At 33.2% G+C, this 19,580-nt stretch overlaps 2 protein-coding genes across 2 annotated transcripts; both read left to right on the top strand.

Moving 5' to 3' along the window:
* The first annotated feature begins 1,308 nt into the window (after positions 1 to 1,308).
* On the top strand, positions 1,309 to 5,258 carry LOC143051331 (collagen alpha-1(XIV) chain-like). Its single transcript, XM_076224269.1, has 4 exons — positions 1,309 to 1,595; positions 3,125 to 3,419; positions 4,181 to 4,246; positions 4,887 to 5,258. Exons 1-4 carry the CDS (start codon positions 1,389 to 1,391, stop codon positions 5,060 to 5,062), a joined length of 744 nt encoding a protein of 247 aa, XP_076080384.1. The 5' UTR covers positions 1,309 to 1,388; the 3' UTR covers positions 5,063 to 5,258.
* A 2,431-nt stretch (positions 5,259 to 7,689) lies between these two features.
* Positions 7,690 to 19,423, top strand: LOC143052708 (immunoglobulin superfamily member 10-like). The gene is made up of 11 exons (XM_076225797.1): positions 7,690 to 7,773; positions 8,575 to 8,616; positions 10,950 to 11,095; positions 11,628 to 11,781; positions 12,480 to 12,655; positions 14,342 to 14,489; positions 15,606 to 15,727; positions 16,845 to 16,977; positions 17,755 to 17,876; positions 18,244 to 18,400; positions 19,308 to 19,423. The coding sequence occupies exons 1-11, from the start codon at positions 7,758 to 7,760 to the stop codon at positions 19,325 to 19,327; spliced, it is 1,236 nt and encodes a 411-aa protein (XP_076081912.1). The 5' UTR covers positions 7,690 to 7,757; the 3' UTR covers positions 19,328 to 19,423.
* Positions 19,424 to 19,580: the final 157 nt, after the last annotated feature.

Below are 19,580 nucleotides of genomic sequence, written 5' to 3'. Positions count from 1 at the left end.
GGAAACTAAGGACTAAATAAAGCTACACGAAATCGAATGGCATTTTTTAAGCTTATTATCGAACTACTCACGTACCCACGTGTCCCCATATCTCCCAAAAACATTGCAGTGTCGTCCCATTCCCCGCATTGGAGCGGTTCGGGACCAATTCACATGTGGCACATTTATAACGTTTAATTGCTCGTGAATTAATATATTAATACTTACAAAAAATCTACATATATGATATTGATTAATTTATGTTCAAATATATCGTGATAAATTTTGTAGTTTTGTTTTGGAACTTAAGTAACTATCAGTGTTCAGTGTGACCCAACTATTTATTTGATTTTAGAAGGCTCGAAGGTATAAAGATTTCCAAAAAATTTAACCATTTTTTTTTTAATTATAAATTTTATTTATTACACTATCAATTGTTACTTTATGATATGGTACAAAAATCAACTAAAATATTCGATTCGATTTGGACTTTAGATGACTTTTCAAATGTTTATATTATTGAAAAAAGCTCCAAATTATCTGCCTTTGGTGCAAACATTCCATTTTTGTGGATTAAAATTGATTGATATTCTTTTATTATTTTATTATTATTTTCAAATAAGCTGTACTTAAACTAAACAAATGTAAAATTTAGACGATTCCTGTAATTCAGTTCTTTTTTTCGATATGGCCTATATTTTTCGTATTGTTGAACAGAAGAAAAAAAATCTAAACCAAACGTATATAAAAAAGAAGATGTGGTATGATTTCCAATGAGACAACTATTCACCAAAGATCAAAATGACACAGACATTAACAACTATAGGTCACCGTACGGCCTTTAATATGCTTTTTTTCGAAGGCAGATTGTGAGCTTAAATGAACGGTGACCCAATTTTTTTTTATTAAATATATGATAAAGTTCATTAAAAGAAAAAAAGGAGCGAACTCTATATTTAAAAAAAAAATGATTTATACCCGCGAGCCCCCTGAAGTGTGAAACTGAAGATCTACTAATAAATTTCTCTCTAGACCTGAATATTAGACACGATGCATTTTGTATTATAGGTATTGGTATCTGATTAAGCTATATTTTGTGTTAAAATTCTATTACTGAATATAATATTGCTCAATTATACGTAATTGAATAGACACTTGTGAGTTTAGAGACATGCATATGCTGGTGATGTTATCGTGACGAATAATGAAAAATGCAAACGCAGTATATTTTATAAGACATCTTTGCATTGTAATATTTATGACTACATACAGTTTGTTTATATTTCTATAAATGTCCTCCAACTTTTGTATCTATAGCTAACCATGGATGTGATATCTGTGCCGATATAGTCTTTCTATTCGACGACTCTTCGTCTATACCAGTAGCAGATCCACACGGATTCCATAAAATGAAAGATTTCATGGTGGCAGTTGTCCAATCATTCACTAATTTTGGTCCACCAGACGGGGTCCAGGTTTCTGTGGTATTGGTAGCTCACACTGTCAGAAATTATTTTTACCTTAACAACTTCACACAAGAAACAGACATAGTGCACCATATGAAAATCTTTCCAGAACTTAAAGGAAGTGCCACGGCGATAGGCGAAGGACTAAAGGTTAGTTTACCTGTTTCTCGACATTTTTTCCTTCTTTCACTATCCTTATTCACTTTAGTTACAAATCATAATTTGTTATCTTCATTGTATATCTATCACCAATGCAACGTTAAAGTAACACTTTTGATACAACACATTTCATTGAGGTTTATGTTAATTGTATTAAGTAGCTGATTCTATATCACCACCTAACTGACTCAAAAATATTTAAAAAGTATTATGCTCGGTTACCTACAAGTATTTTTTATGGCCACGTCACTAAGTAGTCGGGGACATATAGTTTTACCCTTGTCCGTCTTTCCGAAATTCCGTAATTCCATCATTCCGTCAATCCGCAACAAACCATTATCAGGAGTTTTTTTTCAAACCGCTTCAGATATTGGGCTGATCTATGGAATGTAAGTTCTCCATGATGAGTTAAAGACCAAGTGTAAGTTTCGTTCCGTTCCGCTTATTTTTGTCAAAAGTAAGAGCTTTGGACTTTTTAAATAGATTGTTGAAAATCACAGTTATGCAGACTTTTTTTCTAAAGTTAAAGCTTTCAGATACATTGTATTGGGATGATTTTTGGCATGTGAGCTAACCACGATGAGTGACAGATCAAGTTAAAGTTTTGTTCCGCTCCGCTGACTTTTGTCAAAATTAAGGGTTTACAACTGAAAATTGTTGAAAATGACAGTTATACGGACATTTTTCTATACGCCTCCAGATTTTGAGCTGATTTTTTTATATGTGAGACTACCAATATGTTAATGTCCACATGTATTATTGAAATTGCAGATTTTTAAACTTTTGGAGACGGGGCCATTCGTGTCGCGTTGACACATCTAGAAATTTCGATCTTTCTTATCTTATTTGATTTCACTGAAATCTGAACTTAGATAAATATTCTCTCTACGAAAATCAGTTAGCGCGTCTTCAAATTTAAAAATAAATCTAATGCTATTTGAGGGTTAAATTTTTTATATGTATTAAATTTCTTGTTTTACATGTAAAATTATCATATTCATACGATTTGACATTATATCTAAATGTCGTTTGAAAAAATGACAATGCAAAGTTAAGTGGTAAACAATATACAGTGACACGACAAGACAGTGGTTGGCGATTTTGATAAAAAAAAAAATGCAATAACAAAAACACCGAACTGAAATGTAAATTAAAAAGACAAAACCAAACGTTCGACATTATTAAACAATGGAGCGACTGGATAAACTGTCATATATCAATATATAAGCAATGGATAAAACATCCAGCCCTGAATATAACTTTGTTAAGAGCGTTATTTTACCGGTTTTATCCGTGTTGGCTTTGATATCTATCAAACATACATGACGTAAGTGCATGTATTAAATGTTGAAATAAAAATAGTTAGAAGACCAAACTAGTAATAAGTTGAAGATCTTTGAGTACTTAAAATTCCATAAAGTGAAGCCAAATACTGATGAGGTAATCTAGCAGTGTCTGTATCATTTAATATTACATTTATTACAGTTTGTCTGTATCATTTAATATTACATTTATTACAGTTTGTGCGAGAGAAAAGTTTCCTACCCAAATTTGGAGGAGAACGTCTATGTGCTAACAAATTCCTCGTACTACTTACTGATGGAAAACACAATCTTGGAGCCTTGCCAAAACCACAAGCTGAGGCACTGAAGTACGATGGTGTTACCATATTTGTAATTGGTGTTGGACCGAAGGTGTTGATGTCGGAATTACTTGCTATCGCCTCGAAACCAGAATATGTTTTTAATGTTACGGATTTTGACCAGTTGGCTACTATTAATGACAGAATAGTAGATGACGCTTGTAATGTTGCAAGTAAGTCTTTCAATTAACAAGACGCGACTGTACATATAGTGCATTCCTATAAATTTTAACATTCCACAATGATTATAAATGTTACTACGTTACAGAAGGTTGACTGTTCAATGACTTCATATTCCCTGATGGATGTTGGGTAAACCAGTATAACGTATTTATAAAACAGAAATCAAAATTGTTCTTTTGCTATAATTTGTTTGTGAAAATATAACTCAAACACAAATTTACATTTACCAATGACTAGTAACTAAGGTACATCCCGTCATTGTGTTACAAGTACTGTGTGAGGGTAAATGTTTGTTTATATATCAGTTTGTTTTAAATTGATTATGATAATAACATAACTTTAACTGCTTTACACATTTTTGACAGTTTTACCTATTATGTCTGTTTGTTTGTTCCCACATCGTTGTCAATACGACTGTCATACCAGTGAGTGGTTTAGCTAGCTAATATATGAGGTTGAATCCTCTATTTTATGCATAAGAGAATACCTGTTCCAAGTAAGGTGACAGATGTTTTTCGTTCGTTTGATGTGTTTGATCATTGTGTTTTGACATTTGATAAAGAACTTTTCGTTTTGAATTTTCCTCAGAGTTCAGTATTTTTGTGATTTTACTTTTTAAGCTTTCAAATGAAACACGAATGCATTATTTAAAATAGAAAATTCACCGAAACTCGCCAACTAAATGTAATAATTTACATACTGAAAGTGTTATTCTATTGTAATAATATTCACTTTTTTATTATTAAAACAGAAGGCAGCAAGCTTACCAAACAACCTTGTAGTTTGAAAGAGATTTCAAAAACATTAATTCCTTACGGTAATTTTTATTTCATAATATCTTTGACTGCATGTTGTTTTATTACATTTATCAAATTTGCATGTTTTGTAGACATCAAACGCAAATATAAAAGTTACAAGCGATAGAGTTTTAAGTCACCTGGTACATTGTTCATTAGAGGCAAATACTAATGGTAAATTGATTGCATATTTCACAATTGTAAATCAATCTAATAAATTCTACATAAACATGATAAAGTCATATTAAATATTGTACAAGATGAAATAAATAAAACAGTTAGTATGACAATGTATGATGAATGATATCTTAATATTCTCGGTTCGTTTTTTAGGTTTTGAGTTATAAGCAATACCAATCCAGGTATACAAGTTAAAACGATAGACAACATTATGAAATCATTTATCAGGTTAATTATCTTTTTATCTATTTTTGTATAGAGCAAAATCTCATATATTATGCTTTCAGGGGATAAAATCGATACTATAACGTTTTAGAAATTTGAGAGTATATAAATCAACTGATTATATTATTATCAGCACCTGAACCGTCTTTCTAAGGTCAATTCTGCCGCATGCACTTACATTCTTATCTTTCATGCAATGGTATAATTCTTTGACCTTATTTTCATCAGATATTCTATGCTTTGTACATGTTGTAGGATACGCTTTAGTACCAGTGTTTTATCCATTAACACAAAAGAAGGCGCCATGGCCTCCGGGATTACTAGGACTTGACCAGCTTACTAATCAGCACCATCTTCCTTGGTTGGCACATAACGAACATAGGCACCAACACGACGAACAAAGTCACCAACACGACGATCGAATTAGATGAGCAAACGTAGAAACATATGAACATATCCTAATATAAATATAGATTTAGATTAAAATGAACAGTTGCCGTATTTGTCCTATTACAATCGAAATAATTCATGCGGGCTTGAATATATCGTGATTTTACCACGGATTGTCCCTTTATGCCGATATTTTACCCCTCGCTATCGCTCAGGGTAAAATATTTGTCATAAAGGGCCAATGAATTATTTCTTAAATAGAGGAAAAACATATTACAGAGTATGTCCGTTCTCTTGTTTTACATTTTAATGTTGTGTCGTTGTTCTCCTCTTATATTTAATGCGTTTTCCTCGGTTTTAGTTTGTTGCCCCGATTTTGTTTTTTGTCCATGGATTTATGAGTTTTGAACAGCGGTATACTACTGTTGCCTTTATTTACATATACTCACAACGACTGTATGTAGTAGTTACATTTTAAATCATTTGTTCTTTAAAAACTGTATGAGATTCATGAAGTCGTTGTTAAGAGTTCCTTTTTTACCGTCCATATCTTGAGGATGTTTCAAATGCGATTCTGACTAAAATACAAGTCAAATGTGTATGTCTCTGTATAATTGGGAAAACTGCTTACCGAGCGTGATATCGAACCAGTCCTACCGGGAAACATTATTTTGTATTTGTGATTGGTTGTTACTTTATGAGGCTAAGTATGATAATGAAACTGAGGATGGAAGTGGGGAATGTTTCAAAGAGACAGCAACCCGACCAAAGAGCAGAACACAGCCAAAGGCCACCAATATGTATTCATCGCAGCCAGAAAATGCCACACCCAGGTACGTGCTTCAGCTGCGCCCTCCCCAAACAAGACAAACGTAGTAGTTCAGTGATAATGGACGTCATAATAAACTCCGAAATTTATAATAAACTAAAATTAAAATTATACAACACTAACAAAGGCAAGAGGCCCCTGACTTGGGACAGGCGCAAACATGCGACGGGGTTGATAGATATAGAAAGTTGTGGCGTGAGTGCCAATGAGACAACTCTCCATGCAAATAACACTTTAAAAAATTAAACCATTATAGGTCAATGAAAGGCCTTCAACACGGAGCCTTGACTCACACCGAACAACAAGCTATTAAGGGCCCCAAAATTACTAGACTTTTGTGTAAAACCATTCAAACGGTCTAATCTATATAAAAAAAAACGAGAAACGAGAAACACGTATAAATTACATAAACAAACGACAACTACTGTACATCAGATTCCTGACTTGGGACAGGTGCAAACATTTGCAGCGGGATTAAACGTTTTAATGGTACCAAACCTTCTCCCTTTTTCTGAAACAATAGCATAACATCACAACATAGAAAAACACACGATAAAATATCAATTGGCAGGCTTAACTCAATAAAAAAACTAATCATGTGTTGTGACATCTTAACCCTCCACGTATACATCTAGCCAATGTAGAAAAGCAAACACTCGGCAATACGCACAGAAAAACTCATTTTAAAATAAGTACGAGTCTTATGTCAGAATAGATAACAAAAGAAAATAAGCAAAATGACAATGCTACATAAATTAACAAAGGACTACTATCAGTTTTTGATACGGCAGCTCAACTATTATGAAATATCATGTCTTCATCATAAGAGTATCAAGCACAGTCCCTCTGGTTTGGTATTATATCATCATTATATATATGAGAAGAACAAAACCCCTGTCATGCCAACAACTCGTTTTAGAATGAATGTTTTCAAGATAGGTTCTGCTGTATGCTTTGTTTTTTTATTTGTACTCTTGTTTTGCTATCATAATAATGATTGTTCTATACGGCCTGTTTCATGATGAGGTACCAAGCTATTGGTTAACCTGAAATTCTATGTTCTGATGATAAGTCGTTAGACACTTCGAAATAACAAACTTTTTGGTAAATAAATTAGGCCGTTAGTTTTCTCGATTGAATGTTTTACATTTGTCATTTCGGGGCCTATGCGGTATGGGCTTTTCTCATTGTTGAAGGCCGTATAGTGACCTATAGTTGTTAATTAATGTGTCATTTCGTGTCTGAGGGTTGATTAATTGCAATCTTACCACATTTTTTTTTTATATCATGTTGGAATGGTTTACTTAAATTACAAATTTTGACTTGGATGGAGGGTTTTTCAGTGGCACTCATATCACATCTTCTATTAAGCTTATATCTATACATAATTTGTTCATTACTTAACGTTTGTTTATGTGTATTTGTATTTATTTGACATAAAGATTCGATGTATTGTCGCAGTGGCGGATCCAACCATTTTAAAAAGGGGGGGTACCCAACCCAGAACAAAGGGGGGGAGGGGGGTTCCAACTATATGTCCCCATTCAAATACATTTATCGGCAAAAAAAGAGGGAGTTCCAACCCTCGGAACCCTCCCCACCCCCCCCCCCCCCCACCCTGGATCCGCCACTGTGTCGTAGACTTTTCTTTCGTAGATAAAGTCTATATATCTGTAATATCTTTCAAAGTACAATGTAAGTATATTTACAAAATAAATAAACATTTGATTACAAGCTTAGTGAAACGAATATTCCATTTTAGTTATTCGATTATAGTATATTTATTAATATCTATTATCAAGCTATCTGTGTCAAAGAAGTATCATGGTACATAAGATTATGTCTTGTTACACATATAATGTCAGTCTTATCTTTAGACTAGGTCAAATATAGTCAACAAAGGGAACATGAATTTAATAATATGTGAGTGAGTATTTACTATAGAAGATATTGAAAGTTTTGGCATATACGAAGGAACACATACACTTTTCTTTTAGTTCAGAAGTTTCTAGTAGGTACCACTCTAACAACATGAACAACATTTGGACTAATATTGATTTATTAGAAGAACAAAACCACGTTCCATAGGGTGCATGTGAATTTTATTCAAAGTAGTTATTATGTCTTCTCGAGCTAACAATGATATTGGACATTGTTTGGTGATGTAGAGGCCTTGGTGTAGCTTTGAGATAAAAGAACAACAATAAAATAAAATTGAGAAAGGAAATGGGGAATGTGTCAAAGCGACAACAGCCCGACCATAGAGCAGACAACAGCCGAAAGCCACCAATGTGTATTCAATGTAGCGAGAATTCCCTCACCCGTAGGTGTCCTTCAGCTGGCCCACTGTTGAATATACATCACCAGGTTTTATTTACAAAGGGAAATGTAAACGTATAAAAAAAATACATACATATATATACCTTCAATAAGAGTTAAGACAAAATAAGATAAATATTTGTAAATATGTGTCGATAACCCTGCGCCTCTTTAATAAAACACTTCGATTCATTGAGGGTTGTTATAACGCTTGACGAGCAACCATAGTATTTGTCAGCCAGAATAAATTTAGGTAGACGGCACATTTGACAAAATGTTTGATAGTCTGACAAACTAACCAATCAAATGGACAATATATTTTGAAAATTATAATTTAAATTTGCAAAGTATAATACATGACTTAATATTTTGTATTGCAAAAGTAAGGCTTAACTTTTTTTCTAGATAATCTCGTCGGATACATAATCTTTGGTACTGGAAATGCAGGTTAGTGTTTAACCCCTATATTTTTTACATGATTTATTTTATTCATAAACAACACTCATAACGATTTCTTGTGTTTTTTCTTTTATTTTATTATTTCTGTTACAGATTGCTCGATTTCGTAGTTATTGTGTAGAGACTTTTTATAAAGGATATTGTTTTCTGTTCAGAATTACATTTTAAGTAATGTGTAACTTCATATATTACAAAACTAGCATACATGTATCTATATCGGTGCATTACGTTTGCGCGCATTACCATTACATTTGCGCGCAAAAATCATAACGTTTGCGCACAGCTTTTGATTACAATTGCGCGCATTTGTTTGACAGGTTAACTCAGGTAAAATACAGGTAATACTTATTTGTTTGCGCACAGCTTTTGATTACAATTGCGCGCATTTGTTTGACAGGCTAACTCAGGTAAAATACAGGTAATACTTATTTTTTTAAAATTTGTTCAATTATTTAAAGTGCATAATCTATATACTCCAAATTGAAAAAGTTACATATGTATAAAGATAATCAAAGATAGGAATATGCCAAAATGCATATGCACATCGAGAGTAGCCGATGAAAATACTATGCTATGTCTACTACAAGGAAAATGTCAATAGGAAGTGGGTTGCAAACATTCCACTATCAACGTGTTTAAATTCAGGTACTTCTAAATGGTAAAATATTCTATATCACTGTGCAAAACATCGAATACTAGTATTCAGATTTTACAGTGTAAACCCCTTACATTTAAGGCCAAATATGTTTTGTTCGAAACAGTAAAATCAGTAAAAGAAATGTACAAATGTATATTATAAGATAAAAGAAGCAGTTAAGATTAAAATATATTAATTGACAAAGTTCAACCCACTATTTGTTTCTAAAAATTTCCTGTACCAATTCAGGACTTTGGCTGTTGTTATCAACTAGTCTGCGGCTATATATGTTGGCCTTTGTTTCGTTGCAGTTTCTGTTGTTCTTCATCTTCTTTTTCTTCTTTTTCTTCTTTTTTTTTATGGTTTATGTGCTTCCTCAGTTTTTGTTTGTGATCGGATTTGTGTTTGCTCAATCGATTTATGATTATTGAACAGCGGTATACTACTGTTGCCTTTTAGATAATACCCGTAAAATTCGGGGAAACCGATTTTGTCTAGTCGGATTACATCGTGTCTATGTCGTGACAGATTCTCCTGTATCGGATCAAAATCTGACAATGTTCTATGTATTCTGGATGGTGTCCTGTGGAACGAGAATGATCTGGAATAATTTTTCATTGATGGTTTTCTACCGATTGAGTCCAGATTGCATCCAGATCTTGTCGATTGCGAACCGTTTTTGTCGAAACCGTTTCGGAACAGTCCCGTTATTAATACGAAATTCGCCAATGATAACAACGTCAGTGTCCCGACAATTACAGAATACAATACGACTGAGAGCGGACCGTGATAGGATTACGTTCCGACAGTACCTGTTCATCCCGAGTATGCCGATAGTTTTCAAACGGATAACTTCCGTCAGCGTCGGTTCACTGTCTGGTCATTGTCTGATCTCTGTCGGATTACATTTGGTAGAATCGGGACGCAGTCGTGACAGACTCGGTAGAATTTTACTAGGCGAAAAATACACATTGGATTAGAAGCGGATTGAGAACGGGATTATCGGGATAAATTCGCTTGAAAACGGTTGAATATCGACGCTTCCTGGTGATTTTACAAATTTTAATTAAAGTTTGAATTTCCATCCACGATTCACAGGATCTTGATCAGACTTTTGACAAATTTTAATCGGGAATGGTCCTGTCAAGGACGGCAGTAAAATTCGTGAATGTGTGACCCCAGCTTAATAGATGAAGAAAACTGTATATTCAAATACAAATGAAATAAAGGTATGAAATGGTGATGTGCTGAAATGAACCCTGGTAACAGATGTCTAAGATCAACATGAGAAACAACGTTAGAGGTGGAAATTACTACTTCATGGATGAATGTTCGGAATTTAATAATAATAGATGATATATTTAGTTAAAGTTCTAATTATAACTTACTTATGCTTATGTGTATTCTTTTCAAGTCTACTTTTCTGACGTTATTACATTTTATGTGCAGTTGTCGCATTGGTCGTTGCTTATCTTTTTTACAGCGTTGAAGCGTGTATGCGTTGTACTATAAGACTTTGTACTATAAGACTTTACAGTAAACTTAAAGCTCTTATAATGCTTCTCCATGGATTTTGTGGCATGTACATAATCAATTTAGAATCTAAAAATTAATTAAGGATATTCCTTTTAACCGTTAATCTTAACAAAAATTCAAAAATTCAAATTTTTTTTTTTTTTTTCAGATACTGGCAGACATCCATATTTCCCAGTATCAGAGAACAGTGAAGTGTTTGTAGCTGATGGCGACCACATAGGACTAAAATGTGTTCCAGAGGGCAACCCAAAACCTCAGGTCACGTGGCATCTCCCCGGTAATTTGACAATAAATGTAAGTAATCGCCGGACACGGTTAGATGCATGCAATGAGAAAAAAAACCGTTTCATATAATGTCAATGCTAACAACACGTTTTTATCTAGTGTATCATTTATTCGTTGCGTTCGATTACGAAAATGAAAATCGAAAAACTATATAAAATAATTGCAGACATTAACAAATAAAAAGTTAACAATATGATGTTTCAATGTTACCACATTTATATGGATTATTGCTCCTTAACAATGAAGCTATGATGTCATTGTCAAAAAAAATACATATGACAATTGAAAAAGAAGTATAGTGCTTAAAGAACTTTATAGGGCGATGAACGGGATTAAGAGTCAAAGTGTCAACACCAAAGTATAGTAGAATAAAAAGAGGTCGAAATACACAAAATATCGCCATATTTGTTAATATTAATCTATTTATATTCACCAATTATACAAAAAGTCAAGTGAATTAGGTTCAAACAAAATACTATAACGGAACCACTCATATTTTATAACCATTAATGTATTGTCTTCTTTTATGTCGTTTATTTAGAGTCCAGTAGTCAAGAGCCATGTCAGTTTTCACTATGAAAATGTAGAATTAGAAATACAAAATATGGTTCGAGAGTTACATGGGTCATATGTATGTTTGGCACACAATTCTATAGGAACTTCATCGTACACATATATCGTCAAGTATGGAAGAAGTAAGTCAATATAACTTATTTTCATTTAGGGCCCTATATAGCTGACTATGCGGTATGGCTTTGTTCATTGTTGGAGGCCGAACGGTGACCTATAGTAGATCATCTTTTTTTATATTTACATTGATTTCATATAGAAAAAAACAAAGTAGCAGTGTGAACATAAATTCAGAACTCTTTCCTTTTTTCTATCATCTTGAACTCTAATTTCTTAATGGTTTCTTAATATTGTTGTGATTCAACGTTGTTTATGAAAAAATGTTTAGCACTGATAATAAACCACTGACAATTTGCTGGTTAAATCTTTATTATATATTCATGTGCATTTTGTTGTTTTAAAAAGATTCATATTCAGAATTAAAAGAGATGGTGGTTCTTTTCAGTGCACTAAATGTTGCTTTGGGGCAAATACACTAGAAATTGTTATATGTAGAAATGTTTGTGAAAATTGATGCAAAAACGTAAGGTTATTAAAGATATAAAAACAATTTTAACTAAGTCACTATTTAAATAGCATATTACAAAAATAACTTCATATCTAATCTGTTGGCTTGTTTCCTTTCCGAATTGTCCGCTTTTGTTTAGATTGTTCTGACCCGAATGACAATAATTATACTGCCGAAACTGTTGCGACTGACATGCTTAAGTTTTACCCTAGTATCTTTAATGACTTTTGTAACAGTTGTAGTATTTCTTTACAGTAACAAGCAAGGCACCAGTTTTAATTACTACACCGCCTATCATCCCAATGCGGATCAAACCAGATGTTTTCCTAAAATACACGGAACATAACGTGACTGAAGGTGACTCTATACTGGCAATACCATGTGCTGCAGACGGAATACCAAATCCTAAAATCACGTGGTCAGCTATAGGGGTGGGTTAATTTGTTTGATGACAAGATACTCTCCGAACGGATAGAGTTTTAATACATTATATGTTAATTCATGTCCTTTTTTATTTTTTATTTTTTAAAAATCAATTTGTAAGTATTGAAATAAGCTAATAAGGTGTGTTTGCGAACGAGTAAACTATCCAATAGAGTTTAAATAACGTAGATTTTAGCAATGTTAAGTCAGGTTTTTTTATAGATTGGTTTATTTAATAGTTATCCCATAAGGACGCGGTGTGTCAGTGTAAGATCATCCCGATGGCCGGAGGCCAGAGGGTGATCTTACACTGACACACCAAGTCCGAATGGGATAACTATTTTACATCCCAGCTGTTTTAGATTAGACGAAAAACCATTTACAATTCATAAAATCTAGTTTAGAACGCCACACAACCATTATAATATACTTTATATATTACTATATGATGTATACCCTTTGTGACCCCCTAACACGATGAGTAGATATCAAACAGTGTCAACTCGCCCCACTGGCCAATCGGCCCACACTATATCGCCACTTTATGAAAAAGTCGCCCCACTCTTGTAACCGACTCGCCCAACTTTAAAAAAGTGTAAAATCAAATTGAACAATCAGTCTGACAATTCATTTATTTAACGAAAAGGGTTTAAACCCCACTGAGTAAAGGTCTGCCAACTCGCCCCAGTTATAAAAATATTTTGCTTCCTTTAAGTATGTTAAATTTCTGATAGTTCGTATCCAGTCGTCCTGGTGAAGTGGTATGAGTCGTGGCTTGATATGCTAAAGGTCTTGAGTTCGAATCACAGCATATACACTGGATTTTTTCTACGTGAATTTTGATAGATAGTCTTCTCCGTATAATTAATTATAAGTTTTATACTGGATTTGACATTCCCGCCAAAATGTTACAGAACAAAAGAAAGCATGCATAACAAAGAAACTTAAACTGGGGTGATCTGGTTGGGGTGATCCGGCTCAGATCACCCCTGTTAGAACAAAGGAGCTGGGATGTAATTATTAATCAATATAGTAATGCTATAATGAAATTAGTTGTAGTTGTCAGACGACCGTGGAACATAAGTGTTTAGGCTACGAGGACAAGTGAATAAATTTGAATATTTGTATATCATATCGATAATGATGTCTAAACATTAACGCTGCATAAACTGTAACACAATGTATGGTCTCCAATAACACTAGGTTTGAAAAATCTTTCTAGTATAACTTTTGACTTACAATAAATGAAAAGCTCATAAAATTCACGTTCTTGAAATAAGAATTAAATAATATATACATGTACTTGATATGCTTCATTAATACAATAAAACTTTTGCTCATATTCATAAACCAGGACACATATCCACAAATAGATCATATTATACCAGAATAAATTAACACAAAAATGTTTGATTACATTGGAAATGAAAAAAAGCACTATATAAATTTGGTTCGTACAAAGCGCTATTCTTGATTAATCTAGATCACGAATGTGCAAACCCAAAGATTTGGAGCCAACCGCAGGATGCATACATAACAACATGATATTTGAAGGGTATATGTCCAAGAGAAACCGACGTATTCTTAAAAACAAACAACTTTTGAAAATTATGTAAATGCACACATTGGACGATTATAATAAATCTCCCTTTTTATATTACTTGTTCTTATATACCTACATGTTTTTCTTGTAGTCCAACATGCCATCCAATGCTATACAGTATCAACAATTTTTGATTATCCGTAATATCCGTCTAGATGACAGTCGGTACTACCTTTGTACAGCTACTAACTCAGAAGGCCACGCCTCTAAACCTGTTCATATAATAGTACACCCAAAACGTAAGTTAGGCAGCAATATTATACATAAGATGTTTTATAGATACTTTGTTCGTGTAATATAAAAAAGAAGATATGGTATGATTGCCAATGAGACAACTATCCATAAAAGACCAAAATTACACAGACATTAACAACTATAGGTCACCGTACGGCCTTCAACAATGAGCAAAGCCCATACCGCTGACTATAAAAGGCCCCGGTAAGACAATGTAAAACAATTCAAACGAGAAAACTAACGGCCTTATTTATGTAAAAAAAAATAACCAATCATTTTTACAAAACAAAAATATGTTGTGTTATTCAAGCTGTTCTCTGAATACGATATTATAAACCAAGGCTTTTGCGCTTTCAAATCGTATTTTTTGTTTACCATTATATGTATTGAAGATAAACAAGAGAAATGGACAGTTATTCCAACTATAAAGTGTTTTCAATGTATTTGTCTAAGTTAACAGACAGCACACACATATATACCTGCATTGACTATATGGATAAAGTTCTTTCCAGCAAAATGAGTTGGAAATGACAAAAACATATATCTCAATTTGAATCATTTGACTTTGATCTGCACGAAAAAAAAACTTTTGGTTGACGTTTAAGAAAGCATCGCGAATAATAAGAATTAGGCAAATGTTAATATTATAACATAACCTGATTCATTTACTAAAGTTAGTCTTGAGTAAGTTTTAACATGTTTAAGTTAATTAAGGATGTTCTTAGGTGATCAAAGTAAAATTACATAAATCAAGAATTCATTCAAAATGGATACTTTAAGCTGGAAAAGTATTAGTTAAGGATCAAAATAACCTAAAAATATTGATAGGTCATGGAATCCTTTTCGAGATATTTGATATATAAAATATGGCGGGAAAAGGCTGACTCGGACTTTTACCTTATATTTGCATTTGGTATTATTTGGGTCTCAAATCCGAAAAAAGAAATGAACTTTCATGAGCTATTAAGCCTTATGTTAAAAGATAAATAGGTGATATGGAGCAAAATATGTTATCTTGTATCGTAAGGAAAAAACGCCAAGGAGTCCGAACATTTGACACTAATTATTCCAAACCCTTACCTAAGTACATCGTTAAATGTAAATATATTACCTTATTGCAGCTCATGTGAAACCCACAGTTACATTACCACCAAGTTTACAGGGTACATACGGTACAACTATAACATTAACATGCAACGTGACGGGATATCCAACACCAACAATTAAATGGTATTTTAATGGCGTAAGTCTATTTTTAGTCTATTGGCAGTATTGCGGTAAGACTTCTATGTCAATATAGGTGGAACTTCTCATCTTTTTAATATACCAGGTTAAGAGGCTGCAAATTTACTTTCTGGCGCTACTTGATCAATATTGAAAAGTGCTTGCATCAATTGTGATTTTCGGTAATCTGTTTCCGGAAATAAAAGGAAGTCCAGTCCTTAGTATGTATTGACACGGGCTAAAAAAGACAGTATGATTAGAATGTGAATAACCCTATTATCATGAATACGCCGCAGAAATCAATTATTGCTTGTTTTCCAACTTTCTCATTGGATTGGTCGTGAATTAAATGTGTATTTCTGTCAGTAGCTGCTTGTAGTCCTTTGTTAGTTTATTTATCATTGTCATTTTGCTCAGTTTCTTTTGTTACCTATTCTGACATCGGACTCAGACTTCTTTGAAACTTAGTTTACTGTGTGCACTGATGTCTGGGTTTTTTTTCACCATTGGCTAGAGGTATAGGGGAAGGGTTGAGATCTCACAAATATTAAACCCCGTCGCATTTTTGCGTCTGTCCCAAGTAAGGAGGCTCTGGTATTTATTTGTCTTGCATTTTTGTTTTCTTTCAATTTTAGTTCATTTATATGGTTTGGGGTTCAGTATGACGTCCATTTCTACTGGACAAGTACACATTTGTTATGAGCCAGCTAAGGCCCACCTCTGGGTGTGGAATTCCTTCGATGTATTGTGTTGATATCTGCTCTTTAGTCAGGTTGTTGTCTCTTTGTCATATTCTTAATTTCCATTCTCAATTTTAATCAATAGTGATCTTGTAGATAAACTAATGCAATGTGTCCACAGTCAATGTACTTTTCTTAATAACATTTTCTTTTCTTTGAATATAAGTGTAGGGTCAATTTTACTTTGTTTCTTGTATTTCATATATACATAGCGTTTACTTGATAAGGGACTTTCCGTTTTGGATTTTCCTCACAGTTCAGTATTTTTGTGATTTTAACTTTTGCTATAAAAAAAAGAATTAATGATCAAAATCTACTACATTGTCCATATTGCATCAAGTTCATATTGAGACCAGTACAACTTCTGTAATGATTTCAACACGTCATGTTTTGTAGAAATCTTTGTCAACAAAAACAAATAAATACGAAATACAGAATGCAACGTTAGCAGAAATGGGAGCTTATACATGTGAGGCAACGAATGACGCTGGTACTAGTAGGACTGATGCAGTTTTTATAGTTCACGGCAGTAAGTCCATAACATGCTACAATCATCTAGATTTTATTTACTACTATAATTTTCATCCATAATATTTTTTTGAATACAGATTAAGTGATTAATTTGAACATTGAATTACTAATTTGGACATTAAATGAATAATTTGAACATCGAATGACTAATTTGGACTAATTTGAACATCGAATGACTGATTTGGACTAATTTGAACATCGAATGACTAATTTGGACTAATTTGAACATCGAATGACGGATTTGGACTAATTTGAACATCGAATGACTAATTTAGACTAATTTGAACATCGAATGACTAATTTGGACTAATTTGAACATCGAATCACTGATTTGGACTAATTTGAACATCAAATGACTAATTTGAATATCGAAAAGAACATACTAAACTTTGATGTGCAACAATAATAACGGTATCCAAATCTGACCCCATAATTGTCTACATTTGAAAATATGTTAAATCAAGAATTACTAGACAATCACTTTTAAGTACGGCCCCTGATCGAGATTTTTCCATCCACATTATTGGTTTATTTCTGGGACTTCGATGATGGGCCAGGTCTATGCCAAAACTTCCGCAAGATAAAACCACAAATCTATCCATGTAGCATTATTCTCCATCACATATCAAATAAGCCCAGAGGGTTAATCCCTTTTTTTGTGGTACATCGGTTTGATTATTCAGGGAATCACTGAAGCATGACTTGAAACCCTATTAAGCATTCAGGGATCCCCACTTTTGAACATTTTTGTATCCACCACTGTTCTATGTTTCAGCTGCACCAAGCCTGACAACTACGCCACCACAGTCTGTTATGGCGACTCCAAACAATCCTCCAAGCTTTACATGTCGAGCATCCGGAGATCCTACTCCTACAATAACTTGGGAGTTTAAACCGGTAAAATATATTCATTTCTTTAGAGAGTATAGAAACATGCATTGTTGTAAAGACATATGAATGCTTGTAATATTCTCAATTTCGTGTTTCTTAAATTTTATTGATAACGATGAATTAAGATATCTTTTTGAAGGGAATTAAAGATTACTGGACTGACAAATTCATCATACTTAATTTATTACAAATTATTAATACCCAATGTAAAATGTCTATTGTATTTTTTTCAAAATGCACTGGAATTTCATATATACCAATAACGATATATGAAACGAATTAAAACAATTATTTTAATATAGACATGATAGAATAGAATACACAATTTAACATGATGTTTTTAGAAGAATAATATCAGTTTTCATATTTTCAGTTTGTTGGAACAACTAGCAGTACATACCATGCTAAACTTTCACCAGATCATACAACTCTTACACTACCAAACATAACTAAATCTGGACTTGTTACTTGTACAGCTAGTAATCCGTTTGGTCGTGTCCAAGCGTCCTCCTCTGTAATATATACACCTGGTACGTATAAATTCAGGCGACCCTGCTCGTCTGTAAAATATGACTTTGATATGTATAGCTTTGGTTGTGTTCAGGCTCATCTGTAAAATTGTTTAGTCTTTGATATGTATAACTTTGGTCGACGTCACTTTTGTGGCGTTAAACAATTCGTGTGAATGACAGTTTGTGGTTCTGTTGTGCTGTTTTGTATCCTGTCCTATGTTGTTTTACGTGTTCATTTTTATTCTGAGGTTAGCATGTCGAAATGTACTAGTGTATAGTGTATTTGTGTATTTCTCTGTCTTTTTTAATGTTATTGCATTTATTTGTACTGTATTCCTGCCATGTAATGGTTTCATGTTAGTGTTACATTTAACACTACCAAACAAGTGCGAGGTTTGGCTGGACATAAAACCACGTTCAAACCACAGGTACCATTTATTTTTAAATTGTCCTGTACCAAGTCAGTAAAATTGCTGTTGTTATCTTATAATCCGTTTCTGTGTGTGTTGCATTGTCATTTATTTTTGTTCACTTCAATGTTTCTGTAGTTTGGTTGTTTTCCTCTTATAACTGATGGGTTTCCCTCAGTTTTACTTTTTATTCATTTCCGAAAAAAGTGTGTATTTCCTTGAATTTATGTACAAGACATGCATGGAAGTCTAATAATAGCATTATATACAAACTTAAGGCACTTGTCTTAGAATTGTGCTTGTGATTATATATTATAAAATGCATGTCTACAACTTGAAATTAAGGAGGTATTAGTAATGCATATAGAAGAAGAGTGGTCGCCGTCAAATGGCGATTGATAGTCGAAAATGGAGTTTTACTGGCGACACGTGACATAGTCAGTTAAATGGATGCTTGCAACCTTCAATTCCAATTCATTATAATATTGATATGAACTTTTGCTTTGTATTTACAGCGGTTAGCATGGTTGGTTGACATCAGCTCTGGTTTATCTCACTCGTCTCCTGAACACTTACAGATTTTTGTGAAAAGAAATCATGTATTAAAAAATAAATAAAAAATATCAATAAAGAGTTTGTCGGTTACTCAACCCTGTTTGAAAAATATGAATTGCTTTACTATGACTATTTTTAAAGAAGACGTGGTAACTATGGTTTGTTCCATTACGTGAACAGTTAAAGGTCATTAACATTATTCAATAATGAATAAAAACAAATACCGTGTATAT

Source organism: Mytilus galloprovincialis, chromosome 11 (assembly GCF_965363235.1).
Source record: "Mytilus galloprovincialis chromosome 11, xbMytGall1.hap1.1, whole genome shotgun sequence".
NCBI lineage: Eukaryota > Metazoa > Mollusca > Bivalvia > Mytilida > Mytilidae > Mytilus > Mytilus galloprovincialis.
Note: the sequence above shows the minus strand (reverse complement) of the source record. Positions and strands in the feature narration are given on the sequence as shown.

Bases quoted from the DNA above. Each gene is read 5' to 3' on its own strand.
- LOC143051331 (XM_076224269.1), top strand. From the start codon at position 1,389: ATGAAAGATTTCATGGTGGCAGTTGTCCAATCATTCACTAATTTTGGT. The intron at 1,596-3,124 runs GTTAGTTTACCT...CATTTATTACAG, and splicing joins CGATAGGCGAAGGACTAAAG to TTTGTGCGAGAGAAAAGTTT. The intron at 3,420-4,180 runs GTAAGTCTTTCA...TTATTAAAACAG, and splicing joins TGACGCTTGTAATGTTGCAA to AAGGCAGCAAGCTTACCAAA.
- LOC143052708 (XM_076225797.1), top strand. The intron at 8,617-10,949 runs GTTAGTGTTTAA...TTTTTTTTTCAG, and splicing joins CTTTGGTACTGGAAATGCAG to ATACTGGCAGACATCCATAT. The intron at 18,401-19,307 runs GTACGTATAAAT...TTGTATTTACAG, and splicing joins CTCTGTAATATATACACCTG to CGGTTAGCATGGTTGGTTGA.